Here is an 18,161-nt window from a genome sequence, read left to right on the forward strand (position 1 = left end):
CTCCCAGTGTGGAGTCTGATTCCTACTTATGTGACATAATTAAACCACTGTAACATAGCAATGTATACTGCATGTCTTTAGTTACCATGTTGCAGGAAAAACTGAAGAATAATTGCAGACAAAACATGAATATAGTGAGAAAAAAAGTCACCTCTGAATTCAGATGAACTTCATTTTGCTCTTTCAGGAATTGCACACAAGCATTGCTATCTGAACAGTCCAACAGTAATACTACTAAGGCAATAATTTTGCATCTCATAACTATTTCATCAGTTTAACACAGAATTTCAAAGCATGATCACCCTGATGAACAGTGGATTATATGAATATGCAATCATCAACAAAGTTGTATCAGGCTCTTCACCCATGCCCATTTTATATATTATAACCTGAAACTTAAATTAAAATATTCATAGCTCACCAGACATAAACGAAAAATTAATTAACTTAGGTATTTGGGGTAAATATGTAATCAGAGAAATGAGAAAGATGCAGTCTGGTCGGGGAATGCATTGTTGAAAGGTGAAAGTAAGCAGGAGATGCTCAAACATAACTCCCATGACACACTGTGGTGACATTTCTAATTGCACTGTTTGCTTTCTTAGATAGGAGGATTCCAGTAAAAACCAAAAAAAGGGAAATGGAAATTAGAAGTAGGAGGGAAGATTGTTTCCTTATGGCCTTTTTTATCCAAAATTACTTTTCCTAAACAGTTTCCAAACTGTTACATAGATATACGACCAAAAGGTTTACATTTTAACTGTAGGTGTGTAGGGGCAGGCATGCTGTATTTGCTTTATGGTAATGGAAATACAGAATCTATTTTGTCAGGAGAAGGGTTAGGGAATCTCAAAGTCCTTGAAAAGTATTAGCTGTGTTTTAATGGAAAAAAAGAATCCAAATGAAGAAATGACATCGCAGGTCATTCTGTTGAGATAATACTTAAAAAATATCTGTGATTTGAGAATTAGCATCCCCTGGTGTACTGAGATGTTGTTGCTGTTTCAAGAGTCAAAATAACAAGAAAAAAAACCTCTGCTATGCTTGTATACCTCATATGTAGATGCCATTTTCACAGTTTCAGATTCCAGAACTTTAAAACATAAACAGACCGTTAGCTGTCCACGAAGTTTCTGCTGATTGGCAGGTCCTTATAAAATATAGCATAAATTTGGTGCATTTTAAGAAATATTTCTGAGTCAGATAATATTGTGTTTGCTTATGTGTTTGGGATTTTTTCTACAGCATTAAATTCTTGAATATTATTCAGTAGACTCCTCAAGGTTTCCTTAAAGGGCATGCCTCACAAATCTAAAAAAATCAAGTCATAGAACAACTAAAGGAGATTGGGTTTGAAGTAGAGAATGCTTAATGCTTTACTTACTTACGAATGACCCTCTGTGTTAAATACCACCTCCTTTTTACTGTCATTTTTTTTTCTGATATCTTCTGTGATTTCCAGGAGTTTCAGCAGGTGATACACCATAGTTTTTTGAGCATCATTGTCCTGACCAAACCGAATAAATAACGTAGACATATTTTAAGCTCAGAGAAAGCAAAGCTGAGAACTCATAATGACTGCGAAATTCAGCTGCAGTGTCTGACTATGCTTTGTGCTTTAAATGTGCTCTGAATACCTGTCCCTGTCAGTCCTGCTGCCTTGCTGGAGTTTATTGTCCCTTGAGCCTACATTATAGAAATTCATTTGAGTCACCAGTTTTCTGCTCAGCGTATTAACCTCAACTGCTGATAGCCAAACTGTTGTTTGGCAACCACAGCTGAATTCAAATTTGAGATTGTGAATGAGTATCTTAAATCAGTTTGCTGTATGAAATTTTATCTTGCTGACCACCTCCAGAATGATTCCTCTTCTTGTTCCCATACTTCTATAACTGCCAAAAGGGTTGGCTAAAAACCATAAAAAAGTCCACAAAATATATCAAATATTGGTATATTTAATGACAAGATTGAACAGCTTGAATTGCCTGCCATTCATTCTCACTGTATTTATTACTATTCCCAAGGCAGAAGATTGCTAACTGGAACACGGACTGTTCCTTATTACAGTCTCCAGTACCCTCTATGGCAGGATCATTAGCAGAACAGTTTTCTTTGTATGTTTGGTGATTACGGCTTTTGTCTTTGGTGTTACCTATATGTTATGATGGTAGTTTTATGTTGCAGTGACAAAGTAAATAGTCTTTCATGTACCTGCTCTTTCATGAATTTGCCATTTGCCTGGTTATTTTATTATCTTCAGATGCGCCACAGTTGTGAGTAGAGCTGATCTGTAGGCCTCAACAAGCTGTGTAAAATCACGTTAAGGGCACGTGAAGATAAAACTGAATTTCCCAAACTGATTGACACTAATGAATAGTTATAAATGTTTTCTCTAGCTAAGGAATATTTTAAAAAGAACGAATTAGAGAAAGATAGAGACAGAGTGTTCGGGTTAGGTTTTTTGTTTGTTTGTTTCTTTGTTTTTTTTTTATAAAAGCTTTTCTGGAGCACATTTCTTTGCAAGATAAGTCCTCATTGAAATGTGATATGACAATGACTTGGGGAAGTAAAGGTGATTTAGGGAATTAACTGTTGAAAGGGTTAAAATTCCTAGTATGCTGTTCTTAATGGAACAGTAGAAGCTATAGATGTAGAAAAGAGGCAGGAAAAATAATTAAAGGAGCATCTGAGAAGCAGAAGCTCAGTTCTACTGAGAAAACAATGTAATTCTCCAAGCTTGGTTGTGCTTTATCTAGGGGACTTGAAGATAATATAGTAAGAACATTCAGCGTGATAAGAAAGCCAAGAAGACTTTTAACACTTAAGTTTCTGCCTTGTCATTTTCCAGGAAAAAAGAAAAGGTGGAAAAAGAGCAATGATAAAAAGAGATTATGACCCATAACATACCATATACTTATTCAAAAAAAAAAAAAAAAAAGAAAGGCAACAATTAGGTGATCACATATCTTACTGGGAGGGAAAACAGCACTTACTCTCTTCCTGAGGGAGGGAAAAAAAAGCATCATTCCTATAAATTCCAGTTACATAAGAATATAAACAATTGCACTATTGATGAAATCTGTGACAGAGACTAGGCACTAGAAAATATCTATGAAATACAATTCCCATAGCTTTCCGAGCTGCAGAACACCCACAGAGCAAAATCAGCTGCAGATAGTTCTTTCTACATCATGGAAATTATAGAAAATAGGGCTAGAGGGGAGTATGAGTGGCTATCTAACCTAAACTCTGTGCTAAGGCAAATGAGAGATAGCTGAAACTTTCTGTCAGACCAGCACAGCCCACACGATGTGATAAACATGCTTTGGGGTTTTGTTTGTTTGTTTGTTTGTTTGTTTTAAATTCTCTCTTAGTAGAACACAAGGATGTGTTCCCAAATGCAAAAATGCATGTCCTTAAAACAGTTAATACCACTGGAATGCACTCAGCTGTATTTTCGTGCGTATTTCTTTGACAATAAACTAAAGCAGCATGCAAATTTAAATTTTGCTGTGCTGCAAAAGTTGATTCAGGGAAGAAGGAATTCAGTTAATTAAACTTTTCTCACCAGGTGTTCCCTGTGGCAGGATTTTGGAAAATTCTGCATGTTTGCTGTTTCTGCGGCATCTATTCAGTAGCAGATACAGGCACAAAGGGCACAGGAAGAAAGCAGCACCACTCATCACTGCTTTTTTGCATTTTAAAAGAAACTTTCTGCAGTGAAGAGAACATCCGCGCTAGCAGAATCTACCATTCACAGAGAGTACTCCTGCTGTACATGGCATGTGCATTTATCCTTGAATGTATTCACAGAGATCGAAATGTTCCGCAATGTATTATCTGCATTCAACAGATGGAGCATTTGTCTGCATCTAAGAAAAAAATCACAGTAAAAGCAGTAGCGCGATGGAGGCTGATGTGAGATTTCAGCTTTACACTGATATACTCACGCGTTAAAGATTAGCCTACCCTACCCTCCGCTTCGGATAATTTCCATGGGGTTTACGGTTCGGAAGAGCTCGGAACCGTAGAGATAACGGAGAGATCCCGGCCCCCCTGCAGGCAGGGAGGGCAGGGAGTGCGGCGAAGCGACGGGGCACCCCGCGTCCCCCCTCCCACCCCGCTGCCTCCGGGCTCCCCTGCCCCCTTTACAGGCTTTTCAGCTCTGGGTGCTGTTCACGGAGCCAGCTCTACTTGAGGAAAGAGATCTATTGTGCAAATTCAACCATGAAAAGTGTATCTTAAGAGAAATGTCTCGTAGCATCACTTGTTCCCTTGAAGCCGTAGCTGCTGGCTTAGGGCAAGCACCCTGGGAAGTCTTGTGTCGGGTACTAGAATCTTTCGCGCATCTATGAACAACCTGTACGGAGTGACTTTCCTGTTATCTCTCTCCATCGCTCTCCCCACCCGCACGCGCTTCTCTTCTTTTTTATCCCGCTACCCGCGCCCGATGCGACACCCGTGCCCGGGATAATGCCCCTGCCCCCCCGCTCCGACACCTCCGCCCCTGCCCGGGACGCTCGGGCGCTTCTCTCGCCGCAAGCGAAGGTGAAAACTTGGAGCGGAGAGAGCGAGCGCCTCGCACGAGGAGCGCAGCGCGGCGCTCCGCCTGCCCCAGCGCGCAACCGCGCAACTCCAGCAACTTTTTAAAAACAGACAACACCCCCTCCCCCAACCAAACCCGAAATAATAAACCACCCCAGACTTATTTCGGGGCTTTTCCGGAGCAGGGGACGGGTCCCTCCCGGGGGAAACCCGCCGCGGGGAGGGCTGCGGGGTGCGCTGCGCGCCCCGCCTGCGTCAGGGCTGCGAGTGGCGTCAGCGGGCGCGGAGCGGCGGGGAGGGGGCGGCGGGGCGGAGGATGGCGGGGGGGGGGGGGGGGGGACGGGGGGGAGCTTCGTCGAGGAGGCGATGTCGGCGTCGCCGTGACATCACCCTGCGGCTTATATAGTTGGGGAAGGGTCCGGCTGCCCCGTCTGGTGCCTGCAGCCGCCCGCCGGTGCGTGTGTTGGGGGCGCGGAGCGGCGAGGCTCTCTCTTCTCTCTCTTCTCTCCCTCTCTCTGTGTCTCTCTCTCCGTCTCTCCCCAGGATTTATGGACTTATGGCAAGGATGAGAGCCCAGCTGGTGTGTGTGGTGCTGCTGGCCCTGGCCTCCTTCAGCCTCTGCTCAGGTAAGTCCCCGCGCACCCCGCCGTCCCCCCCGGTGACCGCTGGGGACCGAGTGGCTCCCCTGCGAAGCACCTGAAGAGAAAGGAGGCGAGGTGGCTTCGGGCGCCCAGCAGGCGCCGAGGAGCTGGTCCTGAGAAAGGGCTCTGGCCAGCATCGTTCTTTTTCTGCCACTCCCGTAACTTTATCCCTTCGTACAAACCGTTCTTCTTCGCAGCATCCCCGCCGTGGTACTTAGTGTAGGCTGCTCATTGGGAACTTGCATCAGTGCAGACCTCCTGCTTGACTAGGCTGCCTCATTTGTGTCTTAATTGAATACCATCTATTTCCAAAAAATCACAGGAATTACATTTTCTGCAGCTGATACGAATAGCTGTCATAATCCAAATAAATATATGTGCACTTTTGTCACTTTTTAGTCATAGAAATACAGCGTTAGTATTCTGGGGGGTGCGGGGAAATGCTAGCAACTGATCTGAAATTATGATAAAATGCTGAATCAGATGCAGGTCACACAGTAGAAAGGTTAATGTAAGTGCATTTCTATTCCAAAAGCAGTTGCTTTAGAAACTGGAAGAAAAAAAAAAAAAAAGAGGACAACGTATTAAAACCTATTGTCTCCTCATTTGTAAATTCCATAGCTAAGAGTGTATCATTTAAGCTGTAAGTTTATGGCCAAAAATAGGTGTGGTGGCATTTAAACAGGTGTACACACACAGACGGGAAGCAGAATACGCTTTGAAATCCAGTCTTAACTAGCTTACACATTTATTTTTAACTACACAAAATATTAAAAGTAAATTTACATGTAGCTTCACTTTTCAGCTTCAATATTCAAAGGACTCAGAATTCCTAATTCAGACTGGAGATGAAATTTTCCAGTTTGTATTTCCTGGTAGAAGAAAACTGTAACAGATGTAACCCTGCATCTTATTACAGCAAACATAATCATTCTGTATATTATAGACAGCTGGTAATCTTAGTGACAAGGATTAATATTTTCTGTTTTCTCCTCATAAAAGTTTTAAAGTAAATACTTGTCTAGTATTTTCAGTGTGACAGTTTCATGCCCAACTGTTTGTAGAGCCTGAAAGACCTCTAAAGCAAAAAAAAAAAAAAACAGTGGAAATTAAAATAGGCTCATGAAGAAACCCAGAAACAAAATTATATGTGCAGCTGACATGATGGTTTATTTGCTCGAAAATTTGAAATTTTATTTATATAAGAAATGCCATGGAGAAGCCAGTGTGGAGGGGCCAAATCAGTTTTAATTAATATGGAAAACTATGTCATAAAGAAAATGACTGTTGATTTTAATTGTCTTTTGAAAATGTTTGCCCTCGGGGGAAAGAGTGTACCTGTGGAATGTAACTGTTCCTGTAGAATGTGAATATATAAATAGAAGCCATATTTCTTGTGGCTAAGAAGTGAATCAAGACGTTGTCTTCCAACCTAAATGATTCTATGACCCTGTGTGAATTTCTCTCTGATTTGAACAATAGTGTGTAACCAGGTTGTTATACATCGATCTCTGAGTCTGCTCCTTTTATACTTTTACTCTTCATCTGTCTCTTTCACTCCCGAATTACCTGAATGTCCTCCTTTCTCTCTGCCAAGCCTTGCTTTATTCCTAAGTAACATCCTCCAGACTTTGTTTCTCAGTCAAAATATTTCTTAATACCTACCTGTCTTACTTATATGCAGTTATCTTCCAACCTCAATGGCATGGAAGTTGTCTTCCATCCTCTATAGAATATAAACCCCAGATGCTAACCAAACAGAAATCCTTCAATTTTCCTTAGCTGGTATGACCCTGGATTCTACAAACCACGAGGCTGCTACACGTGCGCCGCTCACCTGTTCACCTGTTCGCTCCTGTCACTAGCAGAAATTCGACTATGGTGATCTTATGCTGCCAGCAAGACTTTGGCTAATGATAAAATGGTTAAGAGATGAGGAAACACTGGAAACCAGTAGTGCTGAAAGGGCCATAAGACATGAGATTGTAGAGTAGTTGCTAGTGACTTGCTACAATACTGATCCACAAACCAGTGTTATGTAGTATTTTCAGTAACAACTTCAGTGCAAAAATACGAATGAGTGAATAAATGCAGTACACTGGTAATGCAAAGACAAACAGGACCGTCACTACAGTGGATGATCAGCATAACACACAATTTTTTGATGACTTGAGTAGAAACAAAGCAGTGAACCTGTACAAAATAAGAAAGCTTACGAAATAATAGAAGTTAGTCTTAAAACTCCTTTCAGTGGAAGCAGAGCTGTTGGAAGTTTCTGAGGAGATAAGACTTAGTCATATTATCTGACCTCATTTTTTTGTGAGATACTAAACCTTTTCAGCCTTAAAAGCAAACAAAAATAAAAAAATGTGTGAGAGAGCTACTTCTTATGGCTAATGGTAAGCATTAAGGTAGTTGAGTACTAAGACTTCTGATCCAAACTGTACTGTGCTGCGCTGTGCTGTCTTGAGATGACGTTAGGTACAGAGAAGGGCCACTCTGATGAGTCGGGGAATGCAAGGCTATTACAAGAGAAGAGCATAGATGAGAGTCTAATAGCTCTGGGCAGAAGCTTTCAGCGAAGTATTTATAGGATTTCCAGGGAAACTTGCATTTGTTTGCTAGTCACCATATAAGCACACTGTGAAGATCCAAGCTGGGAAGGGATGAGATTGCTCTCAAAAAATACGTGAGTCATGTAAATAGTACAAATAGAAAGGTGTCATTTATAGTGAAGGAAGTTTTATGCAAACATTGAATCAATTTGTAATTAGAAATAAATTAGGCTTGAAATTAGGAGAGGGTAAATAAATATCCTTTGATAGTTTGGAAGAATTCCCCAAAGAATGAACACAATGGTGATGATGACATTTTGTTAATAAGATGGAACATGATTGATTTTTAAAAGCTTTATAATAGTTGGCTTTCTGTGCTAGTGGATATCTATCACAGGGTAGCACATATGTGTATGAAAGGTCCCTTACACTTTCACATTCTGTGAAAGGCAGACACATCATGGTGACGATTCCTGAATTGAAGGCATAGGGAGAACCGGTATGTCCACAAATTCTGTGGTAGGGTGTTACATACCAACAGCTTTGATCAATTTAATGAGACTGAGATATGACTTACATGAATATGCAATAGATTTGGCTTTAGTTTGTTTTTAAATATAAATAAGTGTATTTTTTGGCTTTGGACTGCTGATATTCCTAAAAGCTAAAAGCCATGTGGAACTCTTTTTACCTGAAGTCTTAGCTGATTTCTGTATATGTGTCATCTTTGGGGTGTTGTTTGCTGCTACATTTTCGAGGCATCAGAACTTTCTTGTGATTCTGTACAGCACAAAGCAGAAAAGTTTATGTCTATTTTCTTTTTCTACAGCAATTTTTAGCCTATTCACCAAATCACAGGTCTTGCAAGTCTGCTGAGCTATCAAAGTTCAATTAAATTAGCAAAGAAAATCCTAAGACTTTCAATCAGAATGCTTTCTTTTGAGATATGCACTGTTAAGATGTTGTATCACAAATGGGTCAAGCTCAATTCTCTCATATCAAATATTCTTAATTTAACCAAGAATGATCCAGACTAAATCTTGTCAAGCAGTCGTAACTGCCCTTCACCTAAAGATTTAGCTGCTATTTAAATAAGTATTCTTTGAAAATGAATATCTAAACTCTTCTTTCTAAGTACACAGAGGTAACAAATAGTGATTATGAAAATCATACTGATTTTGATTGAAGAATATTGCAGAAGTTTTGTTTACTGAAGTGGCTGCAGATCAGTGGGCCTGTCTACCAGTGAACTGAGATTAATGAATAGTTTCATTCACTTCAATAAACTTGATTGTCTTTGAAAAGGTAGTGAGTAGCCATTTTAACATGATGGTGCTAATACCTTAAGACTCCTCACAGTCCCTCTAGATTATTTGTTGTGGTTTTACCTCTTTGTTTGTTTGTTTTTCAGAATTGATTCATATATCTCAATTCTGTATGCTGAATTGAAGTGTCCATGATTTGTGATTAAATAATAAACATATGTTTCTTGTTTATTCCCAGATTCAGAAGAGGAAATGAAAGCGTTAGAAGCAGATTTATTGACCAATATGTACACATCAAAGGTAATTATTTTTCCTCGTGTAGCTGACAGATAGGGAGCAAATGAATTCTCATTAGAAACCTAGAAGTCCTGGCACAAAGTAATAACCTATGGTCTAGACCAAAAAGTTCAGTGCTATACATTACTTTGGTGCAAGGTTTTCTGCAGTTCAAAGGAAATTTAAAGGTGTTGATGTGACACACTAAAAGTGTTCCTCACTTGTAACATTGGTACTTTCATTAAACTGTCAAAACTGTGCTATGTGCAGAGATGTAAATTTATATGAGTAAATGTGTTTCCAATAGGATTATGCCTGATGAAAGCTAAATTAACCTTGAGTCAAATCCATAAGTGCTATTTTTATGCAAAATTCCCTATATGCATATAAAATTAAGACAACCATAAGGCAAAAATTGTTAACACATGCTAATTTTGGTTTAAGAATTTAATCATAGTGTTAGTAAAAAATATGGAGACATGACTGTGAAGATATTAATCTGATAAATGGCATTTCCATGACAAGTTTCCAGGCTGAGCGATGCGTGTGTTATTTGATACAAACAGACAAAACATCACTTCCAATCCCATATTGACAAGGTGAAGCAGCAAGTGTTGCACATACGTATTGAACAGGGTGACACTTGGTCAACACTGTTACTCTCCACGAATGATCTAAGAAATATATACATCTAATATTTCTTCAACAACACATTAAAGAAACCCTATGGGCTTACATATATTAATTCTTTGTTCTAATGAAGTTCAAGTGGTGCTTAAATTCAATGGAAAATAAAATGAGAAATGAAAAATTTCCCCCTCCCGCCCCCCCAATTTTGTAAGCCAATGACTAGCTGAAGGTTAAAGACAAAACCTACCTGGAGGACTTCTGTATTTACTGTATTTGCATGTATGTGAGCTTTTTTTGCAGGATCTTTGGAATGGACTAGGATAAGAAATGAGGCTAGCAAATTGTTTTGATCTAGTCTAACATTTCTTAGGTTCCCATGTTCTTTACTGGCATAGTAATTAATCTTGGAGGACAAGTAGACCTGTTTGCCACTCACTTCTCAAAGTTACAGAAAGATTTAATAGATATTCTTCTCCCCAGACAAAATCAAATGTAGGAGGCTGACAAAAACAGTTTTTTCTCTGTATGGCAAAGACTAGTATGACCTGGGAGGAAACCCTGCAGCTGCTGGTATTTCTGCTGCTGACTTCAGTGAAACTGTGAACCTATTTTCCACTTTCATCTTTTCCTCCCTCTCAGCACAGAACACAGTCTCAGGTAACAAGAAATGCACAAAGATAGCACACCAGTTGAGAAGGCAATGAAGATTACCGTAATATTCTTCTATGTTGTTTTGTATCATGTAGCTTGCTATTCAGTTTCCTTATGGAACATACTATAAGTCAAGTGACATCCAAAGTTGACAGATGCAGTAGATGTATGGTGGAGACATTGCTTTAATTCTACATTATACTGCCTTAAATCACCATTTAAAGTTGATTAGTTCAATATATATAGTCTCTTGACCTGAAAGTAAGGCATGCAGAACCACTAAAAAGTGCACATAAATGCTTCTACAAAAGACATACCTCTATTCCATTCACTACTGAAATGACAAGATCTTTGTTTTTTTCTCTGGTCCTCTGCTAGCTTTTAGCTCTCAGAATAAAAGCATGGTTCTGTTGTAAGAAACATATTTGAGGATGGTATATGTAATAACTGTCTTGTATTGTGCCTGAGATCTGGTTCCAGTCGAGGGTCATTACTGTTAAAATGCATTAACCATCTTTGACACAGACTTGGTAATCAGCAGCAAAAGAAATCCAGACAATTTAAGTAGTATTAAAATGGGAAAAAAAAGAAGAAAAAGAAAATGTTTATGAAAGCTTACATCTAAAAATGCAGCAAAGTGGTTTATCACTTGTTCTAGTATTTGACAGAAAAATTCTTCCTAAGTAGCCACTTGAGAAATATAGGATCAAGAATACATCTAGGATTTAAGCACACACCTTTTGCAACGTTCAGTAGTCTGTCCAATATTATGGAAAAAATTGCCATATCCTTTTGACTTCAGGGTGATGTCCAGTATATAATGTCCCTTTTCAGACTGCTCTTTAACACCATCTATATGCTGAATCACTCTTCATCTTTAAAGAAGTTTGTCTATGCTTACTGTAACCTGTGTTCAATATTTAATGCAGTTTATCACCCTTCCCTGCTGTTAGAACCCAAAGAAAACACAGGGATCAAGGAAGTCTTTAAAATACTTTATCTGTCTTTCCTCTAAGATAAAATCCAGAGTCATTTGGAAGATCTGTTAAGACAACACAACCTGAAGTGTCACAAATACACAGTTATCTGATTTCTGTGTCAACTTGATAGCTCTGTTCTCAGATTCATAAATGCTTGCCTGAAATCACCAGCTGCATGAAGAATGTCCTGGACTCAAAACAAGATCGAGATGATGTTAGTTAAAAAAAAAAAAAACAACCAAACAAAAAACACCAACAAAATATTTCCTGCCCATGGCAGGGAGGGTGGAACTGGATGATCTTTAAGACCCCTTCCAAACCATTGTGTGATTCTGTGATCTCTGAAATACCTCTGGGATCATCACTTGCATTCATTTTCTGAGGTCTGGACCCTCTGAGCTTCTTATCGTTCTGGGATGCCTACTGATGACTGAATATGTCCAGAGAGTTTAGCCTCCTTGTCAGAGGCAGATGAGGTTACAGCTGCCTAGGAGTTACTCGGTCATCACTTAAAAAATCATTACATTTACAGGCATTAGCATACACCATGTAAGAACTTGTGCTATAATAGAACTCAATAGTAGAACTTGAGATTCTCTTTATGGTTTCATAGGACAAGACTGTTGTCAAAGAAAACATTCTCAAGCTCATTTCAGTTTCTTAGATGATTTAAAATTCTCTTTCAAGATACATGAGGTTTCAAAAGGAATTCCTTTATCTCTTATATAGGTATTTTCCAAAATATGTCTTGAGTAGGGGTAGTTGATATTTCTTAGACCTGTGTGGAAAATGTATCAGACATTGGCAATATGCCTGAACATTTGGGTCATGGTCATCTTAAACTGTATTTTCACTTATTTCTTTAGGATAACCACCTCAGAGATTTCCCATCATGTTATTTGACATCAGTTTAAATACTTTGACAGACTAATTAGCACATCTAGATGGGTCAACAGATGAGCTTGAAGTAAACAATGCAGAACCGATTTCAAGCTTCTGAATAAGATTTGAGATTTGTTTTCTTCCTAGCCTCAAAACAAAATACTCTTTTCTTGGTTTTGTTTTTTTTTTTTTTTTTTTTTCTCTGAGCTCGGTTAGGAATCTGAGAACAGGTAGTGCTTTTATTAAAGGGCTAACTTACTCTCATTTTGAAAGGGATGCAGGTATCAGATGTATGTTGGAGTAATGTTTATGGCCAAAAGGGATTATTTTCTAAGTAATGTTAATAAAGATAACAGCTTTTTTTTTGTTTTTTTTCCTCATTCCTCTCAACTTCCCTCTCCCTCAAAAAATAGTAATGTTGAATATGCATAAGTCTTGCATACAATATCAACAGATTATGTGGTTACCTAATGTTCAGCTAAGTAAGCACTACATTCACGCCCTTAATTAATGCTGTCAGTATGTAAAAGGAAATATCTGTGTAAATTTAATACCCATATTTAACTTTCTAAATCCACAAAAAGAAGCGACTACATTTCAGTTCACAGGTAAAATGTAATCCTACAAGAAAGCCTTTACAGTAATAAATAGTAATTTGATGTTGGGATTTTGATTGGAGATTGCTATGTCACCATTTTAAGGAAACTTTAATTTTGATGCTCACCACTAAAAGGAATACAGTTTGAAAGAAATAATTAATAGTGGGAGAACCAAGAAATCAGGAAATACATGAAAAGCAGTGAAAGAAGTAGCAATTAGTTTTTTCACTGATTTTTTTCTGTTGTTAATCAGAACTAAAGACTATTGCTACAACTGCTGAGAGAAAAGTAAAAATTATTTTTCTCAACATTTTTTTAAAAGAGATTAAAACGTAAATGGCTCCTAAATAATGCAAGATACTGGAGCAAGCAAAATTTGTGACAAATCACGGTGGAATTTCCGTTTCTGTCTTTGTTTAACATCTCCGAAAACTTCCATTATAGACTACCTAAATACAGTTGGTCTAACTTTTTCAGTCCAGTTATCATACCAGGAATGCATTTTTTGCACAGTTCTGTTTCATCTTTGCTCCATCTTCATCTAGACCTTTGATTCACACCTCCCTGGCTAGTGACTCTCCATCATCCAAAACTCCTGGGGCTTACAGATTCCATAACTTCAAACCCAGCCTCATCGGACGGCTTGCCCTGAAGCAGGGACTCCATTCCTTTTCTTGGGGGATTTTGAAATGACTGATAGTGGTTATGAACTGGGGAGAAACATCTAGTTAACCACAGGCATCCACCTTGGATTCCAGTACTGGGAATTTATCCAGTGTGTTTGTCTCATTGTCCTGATTTACACCTGTGAATTTATATTATATTAATTTCCATCTGTGTTTTTGTTTGCACGTGTGCAGAATGGCTATAAAATGCTACCATTCCGGTTTGGTAGGAGTTTATTTATTCATTGTGTGTATCTACCTGTCGGGGTAAGGCTGTGAGGAAGCAGACTTGGTGTGTTTAATAAATGAGTTGTCCTAATTTCAGCACTCTCTATTTTTTCTCTAAAAGTTGAGCAGATGAAAAGTACTTCCAATGCAGAAACTTGTTCCTACTAAAATGTTTGAATGTTACCCATCATTTCTAAAACAAACAAACAAACAAAAATTGCAAAGCGTTAAGTAGTGAGTATTTGTATTTATATTTTCAGATTAACAGAGCAAAACTTCCTTACTGGAAAACGACACTGTTAAATGTCTGCAATCTTGTCAACAACTTAAACAACCAAGTAGGGGAAACAGTAGAGGCAGATGAAGAGGATCTCATTTCAGGAAGACAATTTCCTGCTGCTCTGGATGGCTTCAGCTTGGAAGCAATGCTGACAGTATATCAACTCCAAAAAGTTTGTCACAGCAGAGCTTTTCAGCATTGGGAGGTAAAATAAACTGTCAAAATTACATGTTTCAACTGCTTTTAAACTCTCAGACTCTGTTTGTAGTGATGTTTTAAAATCCATATCCATGTGAGCTCTGTCATGTTGTCTTGAGCTTTCCTTCCCTTGTTTTAATATTCTCTAATGCCTTTAATATAACACTTATTGACAGATTTGTGAATTAATGAAATTTCTTACGAGCTGAGTACCTGTTTTTTATGATGACCCATGGATGAATGAAAACTACTCTTAACTACGTTCTTCTTCTGCTTTTTGTAGTCATTTCAAGGAACCAGATAAACACATGAAAGTGAACTCTATGCCAGAATAAAAAATTAATATCTGCCTAACATACATGAAGTTACTGCAGATTTATTGAGGCACAAGTAAATGTACTCAGAGTTTGTGAAAACCCTTTTAAGACCCTAAAGCAAACTAGATTTAAAAAACATGGACACATGCCCATATGTGCATGTAATTTCACCATGTACCCTGGGCTTCCTGTAAGTGCTAGGAAACTGGTAGCAAAGGAACTTGCTTTTCATTTCCTAACACCTAAAGAGAGCCCTGGAAGTTCACATTGTGATTGTATGAAGATTGCTGCTCTTAAGTACTGATTACTTATAGTCCACTTGTGATATTTATTTTAGTGCAGTGATCACATAGAGGGACATTTGGCACAATCCATTTGTATGTTATATATTACACTAAAAGGTGCTTTGCATAACAAAAACCAATATCTCAGTGCCACTACCCGCTTTCCAGTAAACCTGATTTCTTCAGCTGTCATAAGTTCCTGGACAGTCTGGCTGAATCTTGATACTCTTTTGTTTGCTGAATCATAGCTCTGTATTTGAAATCTTATTCTCAATCCTTTGTATTAGCTAGAATGGTCCATACAAAAGACTGGAATATCTGTGAGAACCAGGGTTTTCCAAGGACTGGTCTTCATCAGTACGTTAATGAAAGGAGCTACCATAGAACTGACTATATAGAAGACCCCATATAACTTAATCACAGTTCCTTACTTTGCAGTTGCCTCACCTCTTGGGGTGATTGGGAATCATTACTCCTAACAATACTGCATGTGAAATTAAAAACCAAAATATTCTTCTCTCAGCTTAGGAATACAATTAGTCAGTGTAGAAGTTCATAAGACACAATAAAAGAACAAGGGATAGAGCCAGAGGGAGAAGGATTGAAGAAGGCTTGAAATAAATATTCTATGTAATGAGAGAAGTTCTTGTGATCTTATGCATCCAGGACTGACTCTCAAGTCTGTTGAAACCAGGAGAGTCTTTCCATTCATTTTAACAGAATTTAGATGAGCAGTCATTTATTGAGTAATTAAGTGAGTAATAGAGTTTGATTGCTCAGGGAAACACTGAGGTGAGCATAAAAATGTTTTCAGTTTAATGTCTTTCAGCCAGACAGTAGGACTGTACTTGACCATGGACGAACGTGATGAAGGAACGGATGAAATCTTAACAGATAAAGCAAGAACCAATCTGAACAAAACACTTTTAAAAACTCCATGAAAACTTAAAGAACAGTTATATAAGAAATTTTGATTGACAAAATTTTGGCTTTCTTATGCTTTATTTCATTTTTTGTTTGTTTATTACACATTTCTATTTCTTTAGCTGTAGGACGTTGCATGTAAAAATATTGCTTAAAAGCTGAAACGAGCAGGCAGTGGGTGTTTTAGGAGGTGTTTAGCCTAAATGAGTGATTATAGAGTGTCAATCACTAGGAAGTTGTCAGTCAATTTGAGTTTTAGTTCAAGAAGGACATACCAGGTTTTCTCTCTGGTCGAAACCAATGATCTCATTTGTTTCAGTGGAATTTAATTATCACCTGTATAGGATCCAGCAAATCTCCAATCTGCTCTTAGTTTTTTGTCTTGAGTTCTTGAGTTTTGGGATTTTAGATTTTCTTCTTTTTTTTTTTTAAATTTTATTTTAAACTATTGTGGGTAAATCTTTATGGTAAAGATGTTAAAATAAAATTTCATAAAATTTTGTAGAAATTTATAATCTTCATTACCAAAAAAAAGGTGATAACACTGTATCTCTTCTTGTATCCTACAGTTACTTCAGCAAGATGCTTTTGATCTAGAGAATTCAAGCCAAGAAAAGGAAATAATGAAAAGGAAAAATCCCTATATTCTGAAACGGCAGCTACATGTGAACAAAGCTAGAAGACCATACATACTCAAGAGAAGTTCATATTACTGATGCAGAAGAAGAAAACAATGTATATTTAGTTTATAGGTAACTGTGCGTTATGGTTATCCTATTGAAATCTAAAATCATACTTGTGTGAAAATATACTATGGAAAACCATCAAGATGATAACATAACTGTGTCTTTTTTGCAATTGCTGTTTCTTGATTGTGATTTTTTCCTACTTGAGATTAATTGGACCAATACATTTGCAAATAAATCTAGTTTCTAAGCATGATGTATTGTACAAAACTGAGATTTCAACGTATTTCCAATGATATTGTAGTCTTCTATTTTATAAAGCACATCAACATACACCAAGTAAATTGATATTGTCCATAAAACCTACTGAGAATCCTAAAGTTTATTAATGCACCATCTCAAACATATACATGCTTGCAAATTTTTATCTAATACACTAGTCAGAATTTCCATAATATTTTATATATATTGGCCAGTTTAGTTTATTAGGGATTTGTTCTAAGGAAGGAGGGAAATACTATCAGCTAACTTTTAAATGAAAATTTCAAAAATCATATTTTAAATGGCCTACTTGTAAAGGAATTTTAAATTCTTCACTTCTAACTTGCCAGTGAAGCCATAATTTAAGAAAACAATACATAAATGGGACTTCTGACAAAGTATGCTAGTGGGAACAAGCCTAGATGTACATGAGAGTCTTGTGTATCCTCAACTAAATAAGGAAATCAATTCATTAAATCCGTAAAACAATATAAAGTGTTTACCTAATCTATGAATGCTCAGGGAAAAAAAAAAAAAAAAAAGAGAAAGACAAAAAATAAAAGCTGATTCATACTTATGTGCTGTCACTGGTAGAATACTAATCCAGTTATATGAGAAACTTGGGAGAAATATTTGAATTAAAATTAGAACATCTTAAACTTAGAATTGAAAGCCATTTCCTTTCCCTCCCTCTACAAATTTGTTATAACAACAAATGCTTTCAGTGGGTAAAAATGGTTTTGGAAGCCAGTGGAGAGAAGCTCTCAGCATGGAAAACGTTTTTAAGCCATGAGGAAATTACACATTTTCCAACTTTGTGTCTGTGGTGTGTACGTGAGACTTGGGATCTCAATGATCTTACTCCAGTCTGGAGGAAAACAGTCCAGAAGAACTGAGGATCAAAACAATCAAAACAATGGCATAGTCCAAGACCCAACAACCCTGATTGCTTAGACCTGGAGGCAAAAAATGGGAAAAACATTGCTTTTGAAAGTCTATGATAGTTTTCTGGTCAAGGTGTTTCCTCAAAGCAATGCTGATCTGACAAATTGCTAGAGAAAAAAAAAAAAAAGGCAGAGAATTTCCAAATTCTCTAACCGGTCAGTTTTTCTGTCAATTGTTATTAAACATATACAGGGATATGCATAGAAAAAAAAAACCCCATACCAATGCCTATATAACCTTTGTTGCATGGGGAGGGATGGGGTGTTTTACAGTAAAGGGTGTTTTCACTACACTAAAGCTAACTATAATTCCTTTTCTCACTGCATATGTTATTAATCAGTTTATTAAT

The 18,161-nt window shown here is 37.7% G+C and overlaps 1 protein-coding gene across 1 annotated transcript; it reads left to right on the forward strand.

Moving 5' to 3' along the window:
* Positions 1-5,020: 5,020 nt before the first annotated feature.
* Positions 5,021-16,862, forward strand: NTS (neurotensin). The gene is made up of 4 exons (XM_069849819.1): positions 5,021-5,171; positions 9,245-9,306; positions 14,178-14,402; positions 16,490-16,862. Exons 1-4 carry the CDS (start codon positions 5,102-5,104, stop codon positions 16,634-16,636), a joined length of 504 nt encoding a protein of 167 aa, XP_069705920.1. The 5' UTR covers positions 5,021-5,101; the 3' UTR covers positions 16,637-16,862.
* Positions 16,863-18,161: the final 1,299 nt, after the last annotated feature.

Source organism: Phaenicophaeus curvirostris, chromosome 1 (genome assembly GCF_032191515.1).
Source record: "Phaenicophaeus curvirostris isolate KB17595 chromosome 1, BPBGC_Pcur_1.0, whole genome shotgun sequence".
Classification (NCBI taxonomy): Eukaryota; Metazoa; Chordata; class Aves; order Cuculiformes; family Cuculidae; genus Phaenicophaeus; species Phaenicophaeus curvirostris.